General features: G+C 42.9%; 1 protein-coding gene across 16 annotated transcripts in view; it reads left to right on the top strand.

Annotated features, from left to right (window-relative positions):
• Window positions 1-17,768, top strand: part of INPP4B (inositol polyphosphate-4-phosphatase type II B) — a 911,138-nt gene that overhangs the window by 809,502 nt on the left and 83,868 nt on the right. For all 16 annotated transcript variants that reach the window (XM_073642182.1, XM_073642173.1, XM_073642215.1 and 13 more), the window contains one exon: window positions 7,473-7,611. In XM_073642182.1, coding sequence (XP_073498283.1) covers window positions 7,473-7,611 — 139 coding nt within the window. The remainder of the gene's footprint in view (window positions 1-7,472; window positions 7,612-17,768) is intronic.

The raw sequence follows: 17,768 nt of genomic DNA, 5'->3' as shown, positions 1-17,768 counted from the left end.
GCCATATGGAATAGCATAGTCTACTACGCAATTCCTTAGCTTTTTTTAAGTATATTGATGATTACTGGCTAAATGGAGTCCAAAAGGAGAGGGTTTTTTTCCTCCGGCAAGCAGTAGCAGGCTTTGAACCTATGAACACATTTAACATCTACATCAGGAGCTTTCCCAATTCAGATGAAAAACGTGGAGTGAACATTGCCTGACGTATAGCTATTCATTTCAGTAGTATTCCACATAATAAGAATTATTCCTTTTGCTCTTTTTGAGGGGTTTTCCAGTTCCTTAAAGAGGACCTGTCACAAGTTCAAAAGTGGACAATACTCAACACTGCCACCAGTAGACCGATGAAGGAGCACAATGATCTGCCAAGCGCTGTGTCCCATCCGTACTTTTAGTAGTGTCTGTGCCTGGTATTACAGTTCTGTCCTAGCCAGCTGAGTTACAATACCAGACACAGCCTCTACAAAAAGCAAAGGGTAATTTAGCAGAGCAGCATAAAGGTATGCCTCCAAGGAATCCTGTGAGCACTGCTCCATTGTGAAAACCATAACAATTAGCATTAAACAAAAAGGCCCCATATCTCTGCGACTATATGACAGATTAAATAAATAATGGAATACTCAGGGGAGCAGCAGGAATAAAATAAGAGCAAAAACTGCCTACTTTTAACCTGGTAACAAGTCTTCTTTAAAATTGATAGCTTAACCTTAGGATATACTATAATTATTAGATCACTGAGCAAAGGCGCTACTAAAAGTATAGATTGAAAGGAGCACTTCCCAGATTGTTACAGACCCCTTAAACATCTTAATAATGGGGGTGCTCAGTGTTCGACCACCAACTTTCCAATATTTATGGTCTGGCCTTAGGAATCATCATATCTTATTATTATTTTTTATTATTATAGCGCCATTTATTCCATGGCGCTTTACATGTGAAAAGGGGGTATATGTGGCACCCCTGCGGGTTCAGTCGCCACAGAGGTACTGCATCTCACCCAGAGGTGAGGTATCCCATTCTCAGGTAAGGATGGAGTACTGCCCGGGACCCACACACTTGCATCCATTACACTCCACTTCAGAGGGAAGGGCGAGATTGCTCCTAAGGGGGAGCACAGTCCCTGGTCCCTAGCTGGCTGGTGGATCCATGTAGTGGGTGTGGGTGGAGGAAGTAGTTTAGGGGAGCACTTCAGTAGGAGTATAAGAAAACAAGGAACCATCTAGAAGCAGCCAGTCCTGCTCAGGAGAGCAGTGGAGGAGGTCCAGGCTCCTGGCTCCAGTGCTTGGAGCAGGAGTTGAGAGGAGTGGGGCCTAGTAAGAGAGGCTCAGGAGAGAGAGGACGGGAGCAGAGGAAGGCTCCAAAAGGAACAGAAGGGATGCTAGGGGCATGGGAAGTGCGGATGCCACCCGTGCGCCCGAATCTGCAGGAACGTAGAGGGATCAGGCCGCAGAGGGGACGTGCCCTTAAACTAGTGGAGAACTACAAGGCTCAGCTAGAAACCGGAGGCTGCTGTACTTGCAAGGTGCCGCTGCCGACCACCACAATTACATCGCCGAAAAGGTGGCCACAGAGGGTCCAGGCGTGCAGGTCGCCCGACAAGATCCGGGGCTACCGGCTTGGGACACTGATTGTGAGGCGCAGGGCAGGAGGGTGAGAGCCTGCGCAGGAAGACGACCGAGGAAGGAACATAGAACGGGGTCCCGTTTAAGTACTCCTGAGATACTTGAGAGATTGCTGAACCCCTTCCTTTGTGAACGCAGGACGACGTGGGAGGTTACTCTAGTACTGGTAACCTGGAGGTCAACAACTGTGAGTAAACCTTGAAGACTGCACCCCACTGTGTCCTAGAATTATTATCTGCGCCATCACCTGTACTACACTGCACAGCAACATCTACCTCATTAACCATCACTTACTGCCCTGGAGCTAAGCTCTGCCTGTGGAGAGCTGAACCAACTCTGCTGCGTCATCATCAGCTCCAGAGGATCTGCACCGCAACGGCGGCTCCATATAGCCGCATACCACAGTTGGCGTCACGAACATTATTTAAAAACTGTAATCTCCTTTCAATAGCCCCCCTTTTATTGACCGCCCTGGGTCACGGACCTGGTCACTGCTACCGTGACACCCCCAGCACCGACCGGCCTGGCTACCGAGTACCCCACGGCCAAGGGGGCGCGTCATATACATAGCAAAAACAATTACAATAATCTTGAACACAATGTGACAGCGACTGGTACAGGAGGAGCGAGGACCCTGCCCGCGAGGGCTCACAATCTACAATGGATCGGTGAGGATACAGTAGGTGAGGGTAGAGCTGGTCATGCAGCGGTATGGTGGAGCAGTGGTTACTGCAGGTTGTAGGCTTGTCGGAAGAGGTGGGTCTTCAGGCTCCTTTTGAAGGTTTCCACGGTCGACGAGAGTCTGATATGTTGGGGTAGAGAGTTCCAGAGTAGGGGGGAAGCACAGGAGAAATCTTGTATGTGATTTTGGGAGGAGGAGATAAGAGGGAAGTAGAGAAGGAGATCTTGTGAGGATCGGAGGTTGCGTGCTGGTATGTAACAGGAGACTAGGTCAGAGATATATGGAGGAGACAGGTTGTGAATGGCTTTGTATGCCATGGTTAGGGTTTTGAACTGGAGTCTCTGAGCAATGGGGAGCCAGTGAAGAGATTGACAGAGAGGAGAGGCCGGGGAATAGCGGGGGGATTAGTCGGGCAGCAGAGTTTAGGATGGATTGGAGGGGTGTGAGAGTGTTGGAAGGGAGGCCACAGAGCAGGAGGTTGCAGTAGTCAAGGCGGGAGATGATGAGGGCGTGCACTAGTGTTTTTGCAGATTCATGGTTGAGGAATGTGCGGATCCGGGAGATATTTTTAAGTTGGATTCGGCAGGAAGTGGAAAAGGCTTGGATATGTGGTTTGAACGAGAGTCCAGGGTTACTCCAAGGCAGTGAGCTTGAGGGACTGGGGAGAGGGGGCAGCCATTGACGTTGATAGATAGGTCAGTTGGGGGGTTGAATGAGATGGCAGAAAGATGATGAATTCTGTTTTGTCCATGTTAAGTTTTAGAAATCTAGCAGAGAAGAAGGATGAAATAGCAGACAGACATTGTGGGATTTTGGTTAGTAGGGAGGAGATATAGAGTCCAGAGAGGTAGATCTGTGTGTCATCAGTATAGAGGTGATAATGAAAGCCATGAGACTCTATAAGCTGTCACAGGCCTAAGGTGTAGATGGAGAAGAGTAGGGGTCCTAGAACTGAACCTTGGGGGACACCGACAGATAGGGAGTGAGATGAGCAGGTGGTGTGTGAGTGGGAGACACTTAATGTCCTATCTGTTAGGTATGAGGAGATCCAGGATAGGGCCAAGTCTGTGATGCCGAGAGATGAGAGAGTTTGTAGTAAGAGGGAATGGTCCACTGTGTCGAAGGCAGATGACAGGTCTAGGAGGAGGAGGACAGAGTAGTCGTTGGTGACTTTAGTCTGTGCAGTTTCAGTAGAATGGTGCGGTCGGAAACCAGATTGTAGGCGGTCGAAGAGGGAGCAGGAGGAGAAGTGGGAGGACTGTTCAGAATGGACTTGTTGTTCCAGTAGTTTTGAGGCATAGGGGAGAAGTGATATGGGGCGATAGCTAGTCAGAGAGGATGGGTCAAGGGAGGGCTTTTTGAGGATGGGTGTGATTGAGGCATGTTTGAAGAATGAGGGGAAGACGCCAGTTGTTAATGACAGGTTGAAGAGGTGGGCTAGGATTGGGATGAAGATAGTGGTAAGGTTTGGGATGAGGTGGGACAGGATTGGGTCAAGTTTACAGGTGGTGAGGTGTGATTTGGAGAGTAAAGAGGAAAGTTGATCTTTCGTAATGGTGGATAAGGTGGTTTTGGAGGAAGGAGGGTTGAGTAGGTGTGGGGAGGGGCTGTGGGCGCTTTAGGCAAAAGCTTTGTCTGATGGTATCAATCTTCTGCTTGAAGAATGAGGCAAAGTCTTCGGCTGAAATAAGAGGAGAGGGAGGATGCACTGGGGAACGGAGGAGAGAATTGAAGGTGTTGAATAGTTGTTTGGGGTTGTGAGACAGGGAGGATATGAGAGATGCGAAGTATGTTTGTTTTGCTGTAGTGAGTGTGGACTTGAAGGTAGTGAGGGACTGTTTGAATGCGATGAAGTGCTCAGTGGAGTGGGACCTTTTCCATCTACGCTCGAGGCCCGTTGCAGTTCTTTAGTTAGGCTGGTGTGCCGGGTTGTCTGTTGATTGTGCGAGCTTTGGTATGTGTGAGGGGGGGCGACTGAATCGAGAGCTGCAGCTGTTGTGGTGTTGTATAAAGTGGCAGCAACATCTGCATCATGTAAGGAACTAATGTCTGTAAGAGGGAGAAGGGATTCAGAGAGTGAGTGTAGGTCAAGGTGTTTAAGATTTCTGCGAGGGTATGCAAGTTTTAATATATTTTAAGGAACTGGAACCCCCTTCACTCCCTTCAGTATTATCGCCAGGTGGTGTATATGTGCTTATAACACGGTACATTTAATAACTGTAATCTGCTCCTAAATTGTAAATGTTTTCTCTGGAGATGTGAAGCCAAGTTTGATACGCTGTGGGTGTGCTTAGATTGGGGTTGTTAATGTACCTGGTATATTATGTCTGCCAAGAGAGGCACCATAATTGTAAGATCTTCATCAACCATCTAAATGAGGACAATACGTTTTCATTCACAGCCAAGCAGCATATTAAGAAAGTACAAAAGCAAAATGAATTGTGAACTGCAGAGAAAACTGTTTAACTTGTGTATAATTGTGAAAAATAATAATACCTTAGAGGAACATTGTTTTAAAGACCAGAGCGAACGTGGGAAGACTAATTTTAGCTGTTGTAATTGAAGTTGCTATGATTCATTAGAGCTCCTGATGTAAAGGTAAACCGCACAGGGAGATTTCACCGAGCTTCTTGTTAATAGTGTTTATGCTGTGTACTAATATAACGCGTATTTTTTCTAAGAAAACTGATGAAAGTTAATTGACATATTAATTTATTTATTTTCTTTACATGCGCTGTTTACTCTGCTTTATCTGTTTGCTTTTACATATTGCTTCTGTGGCTTATCACACAAAACATTTGACACATGGATGAAATAATGTGAAAAACAACAAATTCATATAAATATACCCCCTGGCAATGGAACACCTCTTTTAACTGTGTCTCTTTCCTAACCGCAGTCCAATTTCAGACAAAATGCAGCACATCTATCTTTAATGTGAACCTGTCAACATGATATTGTAATGTAAAGTAAAGACATTGCTGTAATGACACTGTAATACAGATTACATTGATACCTTTGGTGAAGAAATTCGCTTTGAGGTTCTTCTTTAATCAACATTTGAAATTTTCTGCTACTTAGATTTCGGTGCACAGGGGCCGGACTGTGCACTGGGTCTTCTCCTCCCTGTCTGTGATTCCCTGGTCCCTCGTCTGCCTCCGACTTTTGAATGACAGGTCACTGCTGAAATTTTAAACAGAGGTAGACCGGAGGTAGGTGGGAATCAAAGACTGGGAGGAGAAGACCCAGTGCACAGTCCGGCCCCTGTGCTCCGAATCTACGAATCTAATTGGCAGAAAACTTCAAATGGTGATAAAAAAAACAGAAAAGTGGATTTCTTCACCAAATGTATAAATTTAATCTCTGTTACAGCGTCATTACAGCAATATCTTTACTTTACATTACAAAATCATGCTGACAAGTTCTCTTTATTCTTTCTTAGAGTAGAAATACATTCAGAACATATATCTTCAATTCAGAATGCTATACTAAACTATCACCATTTTCACCATTGTGAGGTTAGTACTGGTACAAGGTGTTCATATAGATCCAATTAGGTGCAGAACAACAAGAGACATCTTAAGTCCAAAACAGCTATAGGTGATCTTTTCATTACTAACAAACTTTCCTTCCTCGGCATCTCCGAAACCAGGCTCAACCCCTCTGACACAGCCCATCCAGCTGCATTTTCATACGGTGGATTCCACCTTTCCCACACCCCCACTCCAGTGGCAAGCATGATGGCGGAATAGATTTTCTCCTGTCAGATAACTGCCAAATCCACTACAGAAAACCTCTGTAGGCTCCATACAACATCTCATAGGGAGAAAACCTCTGTAGGCACCATACAGCATCTCCTAGGAAGAAAACCTCTGTAGGCGCCATACAGGATCTCCTACGGAGAAAACCTCCGTAGGCGCCATACATCATCTCCTAGGGAGAAAGCCTCTGTAGGCGCCATACATCATCTCCTAGGGAAAATACCTCTATAGGCGCCATATAGGATCTCCTAGGAAGAAAACCTCTGTAGGCGCCATACAGCGTCTCCTACGGAGAAAACCTCTGTCGACACCATACATCATATCCTAGGGAGAATACCTCTATAGGTGCCATACAGGATCTCACAGGGAGAAAACCTCTGTAAGCGCCATACAGCATCTCCTAGCGAGAAAACCTCTGTAGGGGCCATACAGCATCTCCCAGGGAGAAAACCTCTGTAGGCGCCATACAGGATCTACTAGGGAGAAAACCTCTGTAGACGCCATACATCATCTCCTAGGAAGAAAACCTCTGTAGGCGCCATACATCATCTCCTAGGGTGAAAACCTCTGTAGGCGCCATACAGGCTCTCACAGGGAGAAAACCTCTGTAAGCGCCATACAGCATCTCCTAGCGAGAAAACCTCTGTAGGGGCCATACAGTATCTCCCAGGGAGAAAACCTCTGTAAGCGCCATACAGGATCTACTAGGGAGAAAACCTCTGTAAGCGCCATACAGGATCTACTAGGGAGAAAACCTCTGTAGGGGCCATACAGCATCTCCTCAGGAGAAAATCTCTGCACTACCACACAGCTCCTCATAGAGAGAAAATCTCTACAGGCACCGTACAGTACTTCCTTAGAGGAAAACCTCTGCAGGCATCATATAAGACCTCCTAGGGGGAAATCCTCTGCAGGAGCCATACAACACCTCCTATGGAGAAAACTTCTGCATGCACCATGCTGCACCTCCTAGAGAAAACCATCTGGAAGCACCATAGAGCAGCTCCTAGGGAGAAGATCTCTAGAGGCATTATACAGCAGCTCATGGAGTGCTGACAGCCCTATGGTAAAAATCATTGTGTGCTCAATAAGCACCCAAACCAACTGTGTGCATAAGGTCTTAACCTAATTTTATTAGTCAACAAGCAAAAAAAAAACTAGAAGACGTGCAGAATCTTGTTTGTTGTTTTCTACTTCTAATATTTGTAATGCTCATAAAATTAATGTATCTCATGGACTGCAAAGTACAGTTCTTTCATAACATCTCGCTATCATTCCTCAGCATCCTATTTTAAGATATCGCTTTGGCTTCATGCATCTGCTGTTCTGTTGCTGTATTTCTACCTCTTGGTTCTTTGTGTCGTCTTGTGATTAGTGTCTCTTTTGTGATGCTTATGTTCTTTTCAGGATAGGGTGTGGGCCAACGTAGGGAAGAGTCTAAACTGCATTATTGCCATGATAGACAGACTTCTTGAACAAGGAGAAAGCACAAAAGATAACGAAACAGACTCTCCAGATGAAGATCTCATCACATCACACATAAATGGTAAGATATCATCACGTGAATGAAACACATCTGCTTACAAGAATAAGGAGTAGCTCACAATGGACTTTCCCTGAGGTTGTTGTACTGTAGACAGCATTTTATCAGCCGTCGTCCCTGCTGCAGTATTATTTACCCAGTGACATTATATTGGATTTCCAGATGTACTGGTCACGCTCAATTGGATGAGTAGAGACAGCATAGTGCTATGGTTTCCTTTCAATGTTTTATCTCAGATTATTTTTAGCAGTTTAGACAGACAGCATAAGGTATGTATCATCACTAGTTTTTAACATCTACATCCATTCATTCAACACTGTTAATATAAAATTATCAGACTTTCTCTGATAATCTAAGAAAGTGATGCTGATTTTAAACAATTATATTCTCTATATATGTACTTGGTGCCACAGGAAACACAGAGATCCTTAACCTCTGCATTTATAATATGTGACCAAACTAAACATGTCCATACAAAAGATTACAGGAGCCATGATCAGCTGATTGGCATGGAAGCTATCCTTAGAATAAAGGTTGTCCTTGCTCGACAAACCTTTTAAAGTGGATCAGTCATGTGACTATGCTGTCTTGAAGGGTTTATTTAAAGAGTTGTCTGAAGTTCTTTAACAGGTAAAAGAGCAAAGTGTTTGTAAATCAGGCAACTGTGCAACTTCTCATTGAAATCTTCTATATTCTGCAGATCAGAGGGATTTTTAACTCTATAGTGTACAACTCATTGTCAGGTCTACCAGCCACCCTGCAGTCTCAGAGTTGCCAGTTAACTAGGAAAGTAGTATGCTCCCGCTAGCAGGCTCTATGTTTTAGCACTTGTTTGAAGCTGGCCAGATGCTGTATCTGGTCAGCTTCAGTCCCCTGCACTCCTCCCAGGCTGCAGAGATGGCATTGATTGTAATAACTGCATTGAAGATCGCTCAGTTTGGACCAGCAGTATAACTATGCCGCTGGTCCAAGTTGTAAATCTTCAGGAGCGCACTGCCCCTCTGAAATGAAACCAGTAGGCAGAGGAGCCATGTGCTCCTGAAGATTGAAGCTTGGAAGTTATCTCCTATTCATTTGATGGGGAATACCTTTCTGATTGCTGGCCATTCTAACCACTGAGACCCTCATCGATCCTGGACTTTAGAGTACAGGACTCTAAAGAACACCATCTTAATGGAGTGGAGGTCGAGCATGTGCCCTGCCATTCAATTTATTCTCTATGGGACTTCCAGATATAGCTCAGACCTATGGATAAGGATTGACTTCCAAACTTTTTAATGGCAGCATATGAGAGACACAGGGCTATTGTAGTAGTATGCAAAGAATTATTTATGAGAGGAGCACTCCGTCACACACCTAATCCTGTCCTCTTGCCATGTACCTTCATTTATACACTATGGTTGTCAGACATTGGTGAAGGAGGTGCTGTGAGATAAGTACTTCCCTCATGAATATTGAGTGCATTGTATTCTTAGATAGGCTCTATTAGCCAAACAGTATAATATTTCTTCTATGTTTGTGGCATTTTATAACAAGGAAAAATAGCAGCATAGTCCTAATGTTGTAGGTGCAATACTTCTACAAGCAACCAGCCAAGAAGCATCCAGATGTCGAAAAAATAAATTGGAAGCTGCACTCCAATGGAAGTCAGTGAAGAAGTGGACTTTATTTACACAGATACATGCATGGTTTCAGCTCCTCATTTGAAGCCTTTCTGTGACTTTTTGTGTTAAAACTTTTTTATTAATGTATTGGCAGGAAGACTTTCTCCAGTTTAGTATGTAATTATAAATAGTGTTTTGGTTTTATGTACCATATAACATCTTTTACATGTAAATCTATATACTCGTCTGGAGCTGTATTCACTCCTTGTTATTGGAAAAAGTCAGCAAACCCATGGTCAAAAATGCTCTTATCTTAACAACTTAGCCTACATGATATAATAATCTCTGAATATAGTGAAACATTAGGTTTTATATCCTACATCCAAATATTGTACAATGCCTGGTGCAACAACGATTCTTTCCCGAATATAAATCCATCAGAGCAAGTTCTGTGCCAACACTGAGCCAGCAGGGAATACTAGGAGACATCAACTCTGAAGCTTGCAGGATCTATGAGCAGTTTTAGACAATAATACAAGCTATAAATTAGAATTACTAGAAGATAAGTATTGCAAAATATGGAACTTTTACTTTTCTGTTTAATATATATAAAATATAAAATTTGGTTCTAAGACTAAGGTCACACTTCCACTTTGACATTTCATTACCCATTCTGTTTATTAGGCCATGGCACCACTATCAGTATTTGGTCAGTATTCGGTCAGTATTTTTTCTCAGGAGTGGGAGCCAAAACCAGGTGAGAAACAATAAGAGAAAAGGTATAATAGAAACAAGTCACCAATTCTGCATTTATCACCCACTCCTGGTTTTGTCTCCCACTCCTGAGAAAAAATAGAGACCGAATACTGACCAAATACTGATAGTGAGGCCGTGGCCTTAATGAACTAATGTCAGAAACTGATCTGTTGCACAACTGATGTAAACGGAAGCAGAAGAACCCCCATTAATGATTATGGGGTATTTCTAGTTTCCGTTATGTTTTAGTTTTTAGCATAAAATAAAAAGTTTTGCATGCTGCAGTTTTTCTTCCGCTCTAAAAACAAACACATAACAGAACGCATACGGACCCCATAATAATCAATGGGGACCCTCTGCTTCCGTTTACATCAGTTGTGCAATGGATCCATTTTAACATCAATTCCATTTGTCTGTTGCTGAAAACAGAACAGAAAACCAAATGTCAGAATGAAATGTGAACATAGCCTAAGTTGCAAACCTTTTACATTAACATTAACCATTGTTGTACTGCACAAATTCAAAAATAACAGAATAAACAGATAATTGGAGCCTCTAACATGAATGTGAACACAGCCTAAGGCCTCTTTCACATGTCCGTGTTTGCGGTACGTGTGGTATCCATTTTTTCACAGATACCACACATACCCATTACATCCTATGCTGCTGTGCACATTATTATTATTATTATTTATTATTATAGCACCATTTATTTCATGTGAAAGGGGTATACAAAGCACAAGCAATTACAATAATTTTGAACAATACTAGTCACAACTGGTACAGGAGGAGCGAGGACCTTACCTGCGAGGGATCACAATCTACAGGGGATGGGTGAGGATACAGTAGGTGAGAGTAGAGCTGGTCATGCAGCGGTATGATAGAGTGGTGGTTACTGCAGGTTGTAGACTTGTCGGAAGAGGTGGGTCTCTAGGTTCCTTTTGAAGATATCCACGGTAGCCGAGAGTCTGATGTGTTGGGGTAGAGAGTTCCAGAGTAGGGAGGATGCACGGGAGAAATCTTGTACTCGATTGTGGGAAGAGGAGATAAGAGGGGAGTAGAGAAGGAGATCTTGTGAGGATCGGAGGCTGCATGCAGGTAAGTACCGGGAGACTAGGTCACAGATGTATGGAGGAGACAGGTTGTGGATGGCTTTGTATGCCATGGTTAGAATTTTGAACTGGAGTCTCTGGGTAATGGGAAGCCAGTGAAGGGATTGGCAGAGAAGAGAGGCTGGGGAATAGCGGGGGGACAGGTTGATTAGTCGGGCAGCAGAGTTTAGGATAGATTGGAGGGGTGCGAGAGTGTTAGAGGGGAGGCCACAGAGCAGGAGGTTGCAGTAGTCGAGGCGGTAGATGATGAGGGCGTGCACTAGTGTTTTTGCAGATTCGTGGTTGAGGAATCTGTGGATCCGTGAAATATTTTTGAGTTGTAGTCGGCAGGAATTGGAAAGGTCTTGGATATGTGGTTTGAAGAAGAGATTAGAGTCCTGAGTTACCCCGAGGCAGCGAGATTGCGGGACTGGGGAGAGTTTGCAGCCATTGACTATGATGGATAGGTCAGATGGGGGGTTGAGTGAGGCAGTGGAATGATGATGAATTCTGTTTTATCCACGTTACTTTTTAGGAATCTAGCAGAGAAAAAAGATGAAATAGCAGACAGACATTGTGGGATTTTGGTTAGTAAGGAGTTGATATCGGGTCCAGAGAGGTAGATCTGTGTGTCATCAGCATAGAGGTGATACTGAAAGCCATGGGACTCTATGAGCTGTCCGAGGTCAAAGGTGTAGATGGAGAAGAGCAGGGGTCCTAGGACTGAACCTTAGGGGACACCGACAGATAAGGGGCGAGATGAGGAGGTGGTGTGTGAGTGGGAGACACTGAATGTCCGGTCTGTTAGGTATGAAGAGATCTAAGATAGGGCTAAGTCTGTGATGCAGAGAGATGAGAGTAAGAGGGAATGGTCCACTGTGTCAAAGGCTGATGATAGGTCTAGGAGGAGGAGGACAGAGTAGTGTCGCTTGGACTTGGCAGTTATTAGGTCATTGGCGAGCGACTTTAGTCAGGGCAGTTTCAGTGGAGTGATGCGGTCAGAAGCTAGATTGTAAGTGGTCAAAATGGGAGCAGGAGGAGAGGTGGGAGGACAGTTGAAGGTGGACATGTTGTTCCAGTAGTCTGGAGGCATAGGGGAGAAGTGATAGGGGGCAATAGCTAGTCAGAGAGGATGGGTCAAGGGAGGGCTATGTGAGGATGGATGTGATCGAGGCATGTTTGAAGCATGAGGGGAAGACACCAGTTGTTAGTGACAGGTTGAAAAGGTGGGTTAGGGTTGGGATGAATATTGTAGTGAGGTTGGGGATGAGGTGGGACAGGATTGGGTCAAGTTCGCAGGTGGTCAGGTGTGATTTGGAGAGTAAAGAAGAAACTTGATCTACCGTAATGGTGGAGAAGTTGGTTTTGGAGTAGGGTTGAGTAGATAGGAGGAGGGGCTTTGGGGACTTTAGGCGAAAGCTTTGTCTGATGGTGTCAATCTTCTGCTTGAAGAATGAGGCAAAGTCTTCGGCTGAGATGAGAGGTAAGGGAGGAGGCGCTGGGGGACCGAGGAGAGAATTGAAGGTGTTGAATAGCTGTTTAGGCACATGTCCGTGTTTTTACATGGACCGTGTAAATCACATGGAAACATGTCTGTTTTACTAGCAATATGTATGACAAGGGCCAATACAAGTCAATGGTTCAGTGAAAAACACGTACAGCACACGGATGGCATCTGTGTGCTGTACGTGTTTAACATTGCAAAGTATAGGAGAAGCTTTGTAATTTCATTCTTTCTTTATCCATACTGGAAAAACACTGATGACACACTGATCCAAATACTGATGGTACACTAGTGATGCACTGATGGCACACTGATGGCACACTGATCCAAAACACTGATGGTACACTAGTGATGCACTGATAACACACTGATGGCACACTGATGACGCACTGATCCAAAACACTGATGACACCTGTACTGTTTTTTCCGTTACCGGTTTTATACAAATGTGTAAAGGGGCCCAAGTGTGATTTTTAAAACATACTTTACTTCTGTAATGTAATTCCCCACCCCCCTTGGCATTTTTCGCGTCTTGCCACCTCACAACCTGGAATTTCACTTTTTTTTTTGAGGGTTTGCGTTAGTTCCTGTAAAGAACAAGCCTACAACTGCGAACATTTGGTTTATTTTTATTGTGAAGCAAACAACACATAGGACAAAAAACTGAAAACTTTGGTGTGCATAACTATTCACCCTCTGCTAAAGTCAGTACTTTGTAGAGCATCCTTTTCCAGCAATTAAAGCTGCACTTCGCTTTGGAAAAGTCTCTATGAGCTTTCCACATCCTGAAACTGGGATTTTTGCTCATTCCTTAAGGCAAAACTGCTCCAGCTACTTCAAGTTAGATAGTTTCCTCTTGTGAACAGCAATCTTCAAGTCTGACCACAGATTCTCAAATGGATTAAGGTCTGGGCTATGACTAGGCTACTACTAAGCATTTACACATTTCCCCTTAAACCACTTGTGTGTTGCTTTAGCAGTATGCTTTGGGCCATTGTCTTGTTGGAAGGTGAACCTCCGTCCCAGTCTCAAATCACTAACAAAGTGAAACAGGTTTTGCTAAAGAATATCCCAAAATTTCACACCATCCATCTTCCCCTCGACTCGGACCATTTTCCCTGTCGCTGTTGTCGAAAAATATCCCCACAGCATGATACTGCCACCATCATGTTTCACTGTGCCAGACATAGCGTTTACCTTGGTGGCCAAAAAGTTAAATTTTGGTCTCATCGGACCACAACACCTTCACCTATACATTTGGGGAGTCTCCCAAATGTCTTTTGACAAACTCAAAATGATCCTTACAATTTTTGTGCGTAAGTAAAAGCTTTTTTTCTGTTCACTCTTCCATAAAGGCCACCTCTATGGAATGTATGGCTTATTGTAGTGGTATGAACAGATACTCCAGTCTCTACTTGGGAACTCTGCAGATCCTTCAGGGTTACCTCTGGTCTCTGTGCTGCCTCAATGATTAATACCCTCCTTGCCCAGGCTGAGAGTTTTGGTGGGCTGCCCTCTCTTGTCAGGTTTGTTGTGGTACCATGTTCTTTCCATTTGATGATAATGGATTTGATGGTGCTCTGGGGGGTTCATCAGAGATTGGAATATTTATTTATTACCGAACCCTGACTTGTCCTTCTCTACATCTTTGTCCCTGACTTGTTTGGAGATTTCCTTGGTCTTCATCATGTTGTTTGGTTAGTGGTGCCTCTTGCTTAATTGTGTTGCAGCCTCTGTGGCCTTTCAGAAAAGGTGTGTGTATATACTGACAGACCATGTGACACTTAGATTGCTCACAGGTGGACTTCCTTTCACTAAGCATGTGACATATGAAGGTAATTGCTTGCACCAGAAATTTTTAGGGGCTTCATCGCAAAAGGGCTGAATACATATGCACATGCCAATTTTTAGTTGCTTGATCCCATAAACTTAATTTATGCCTATATTTTTCTCACTTCACTTAGACTATTTAGTTCTGATGCATCACACACAAATTGGATTACAAAAGTATTTAAACACAGGTTATAATGTAACAAAATAGGTAAAAAGCCAAGAGGGTGAATACTTTCTCAAGCCACTGTAAATGCTCTGTTTTGTGCAGGTTTCCTTTAAGCTAGTTTCTATAAATGCCACTCCCACCTATTCAGGTCTATACATAAACGACTTATAATTTGGAGTACTGCAGAGGACAGTATTTTATTATATTTTCTTATTATTTTCTATATAAATTAAACCACGAGGTCTCAATGTCAGGAGGACATATATACAGCATTTCTTTGGTTAGGAAAAATATACAGCGGCGATATATCTTCATAGTTCCTCTCTGACGACAAGTAAATTACATGCAGTGGAGTGTGGAGAGCCACAAGTGGTTTAGGCCAAGGTCAGGGGGAATAAATAGATCCAAGCTCTCTTTTATGCACTGCTTGACAAAGTTTCTGCAGACACGAAAGGAATGACCTCATAGCTATACATAGCTTCTGCTCTGCTGTCCCATGTCTTGTATAAGTCCATGACCGCGATGGTATGTATAGGCCCAATTATACAGAAGAATAGCTGCATGTTAGATCAGTATTTAGGACAGGACACCCAGCTATTATTTTCATAATCCCTTTATCAGTGACTTCACTTCAGTGCATCCAAATGCGGAAAACCTAAACTTAGATCTTTGTAAAATCCCAGTATAGCAGCGGAGTGTGTGACTTGTAAGGCAGCGCCACCTACTGAGGCTTTGCAGAATGGCGCAGTTTGGCACAAAAACATTTTATATTCATCTAAATTAAATAAAAAAGGGATGGGGTAAAATTATGGGATTCAACAAAGCCTGATGGTAACTGTTACATGATAATTACTGATGTTACTTACAAAGTTACAGTAAGGTTCATGTATGAAGAGCGTTCTCCCACTTGATAACTACAGTAGCTGCAATGATATCGGAATTGTTTTGGGTTTTTTTTGCTTGAAATCTGCATTGCAGTACTACATGAAATAAATGCAGGAGGTTTTTTTTTTTTTTTTAACAAAAACAGCAGGGTCCTAAATCCTTCTCTTATAAAGGCAGTAAACAGAAATAATTCTCATTTGTTAATATGTAGCATGTGGTCACTAAAAAAAAATCATTGCATTTTTGCCTTTTTTTTTCGGTACTTTTTGATCGCAAAAACACATAGCAGTTTTTTGTCCCAGCAAAATGGATGAGATTTCTGACATTTCATGCACAGGTTGATTATTTTTTCCTTACAGATTTGAAGCAGCTTCATATTTGCAGCATGTCAATTCTTTCAGTGTTTTTGTAGCATTTTTCACCCATAATAATGAGTGGGGAAAATGCATAAAAAAACACATCAAAAACGTGTTTTTTCTGCAACGTTTTCCATACAAGAGACATGTTTATGATAGAGAAATGTCTGCAGCAAATACTTAATGTGTGCACATACCCTTAACGTTGCCTAAATACAGCATCCATCTCTTACTTTTTGGGCATAGTTTCTGGCCGCATGTTGAGTCCAATATTGGTGTCGCCTTTTGCATATGTGCATTACAACATTTAGTTATTAGCAGTTACATTTACTGAGCAGTGACATTTTGGCTGGAAAGATGCTTATTAAAATTTTTCATAGAGCAAAGCGCCCAGTCTGAGATCTTGTGTGTCTGATCGGAGGAAGAAACCGGCACATCCTAGGCAGGATTAGATGTTCATCTCCTTTCTAGAAAAATAATTGCGGCTGAACCAGGGCTCACGGGTTTTTGGTCACGTAATTGCATCTGTTGGGATTTTATCATATTATTTAGAAATAGAAACCAATTTACTGAGTTTATGATCAGCCTGAAGATAGCGCATGAGAATTTGTCAGTTTAGCTGCAGCAATAAAATGTCATTCAAGTAAAGCGATTTCCCAACGAGACCTTTAAGGACTGGTCAGGTTATAGCATGCAATTTTATCCTAAAGTGCTGGGTAGAAAAGTTGGATTGTGGGTGTCTGCACCTGTCAGTCTTTACCAATCTGCTTTATGAAATTTAATAAACACCTGACATATCACATCACATAGTAGAGGAGTCCATTAAAAACATAGCTTCTCATTGTACTTATTACTAGGGAGTGATTTAATAAGCGTTGCCTGAACATCTTGGATGTATACAGGCTTGTACTGGTCCACCGGAGAACAGGAGAATCCTCCGGTGGGCCCCCCTGCGTAAGAATAGGCCACCACCCTCTTATATGAGCAGTACTTAGCACAATATACTTTAACCTCTATGTACAGACAAAGGCAGCATCTTATTAATTTATCAATCTACCAAGTTCATTGTTATATACATTTGTGATTGAGGATAATGTCACATTTGTATGAAGCTGAAAAGTGGGGCCCTGGAGTTGGTCCGACACTGGATGTATACAGTGCCAGCACCACCAATACCACTCCAGCACCAGAAGGGCAGGGGAGAGTGTCTGACCCCCAACATTGAAGGAATATCTTTATGTAGTTTTGTATTGTACTACAGATATTATGACTTTGAAGAGCTCTAGGGGAAGATCTGGCATGGAGATTCATTACTGAGCTGTTCTTTAAAATGAGCTTAAAGGCTAAATTGTTCTTTACCAGGAATGTTTCTATAACAACGTATTGGAAAAAAATGAAAAGAAATGGTATTCATAATTTATTAGAATATTGATCACATTCTTAAAATGAAGTGTTTTTCAGCATCTCTAATGGTTTCTGGATTTTTTATGAACTGTAAAATCCGCACAAGAAGTACAAGATGTTTTGCCACCAAGGGCAATTACATATGTAATAATGTTATGTAGCTTCCACTGTACACTAATCTCTACCTAAATCCAGAAAACTAGAATAAAAGAAAACCACACATTGGTTGTATTTATATAGAAGAAAAACAACAACTTTAAAGGGTGCCTGCCAGCACAAAACGTCTGTTCGAAGCACACACAGGTGCTGGGTGCACCCTCGGTGTGGCCAAACAATTCAGTGCACCTTCCCACCTGCTTGTTTTCCAGCTGTTTTCACATTTCTCGTCAATAATTGACAGCTCTGGCTATACAGGAGGTAGAGAAAGGTGGAGATAGATCGAAAATAAGTAGACGGGAAGTACTGTGTACTGTTTGGCCACGCCAAGGGTGCACCGAGCGCCTGTACTTGGTTTGAACAGTCATTTTGTGCTGACAGACTTTCATTAATATAATAATTGTG

This window comes from Phyllobates terribilis, unplaced genomic scaffold, assembly GCF_046119375.1.
Source record: "Phyllobates terribilis strain yellow unplaced genomic scaffold, ASM4611937v1 Scaffold_1__5_contigs__length_1240528914, whole genome shotgun sequence".
NCBI lineage: Eukaryota > Metazoa > Chordata > Amphibia > Anura > Dendrobatidae > Phyllobates > Phyllobates terribilis.
Note: the sequence above shows the minus strand (reverse complement) of the source record. Positions and strands in the feature narration are given on the sequence as shown.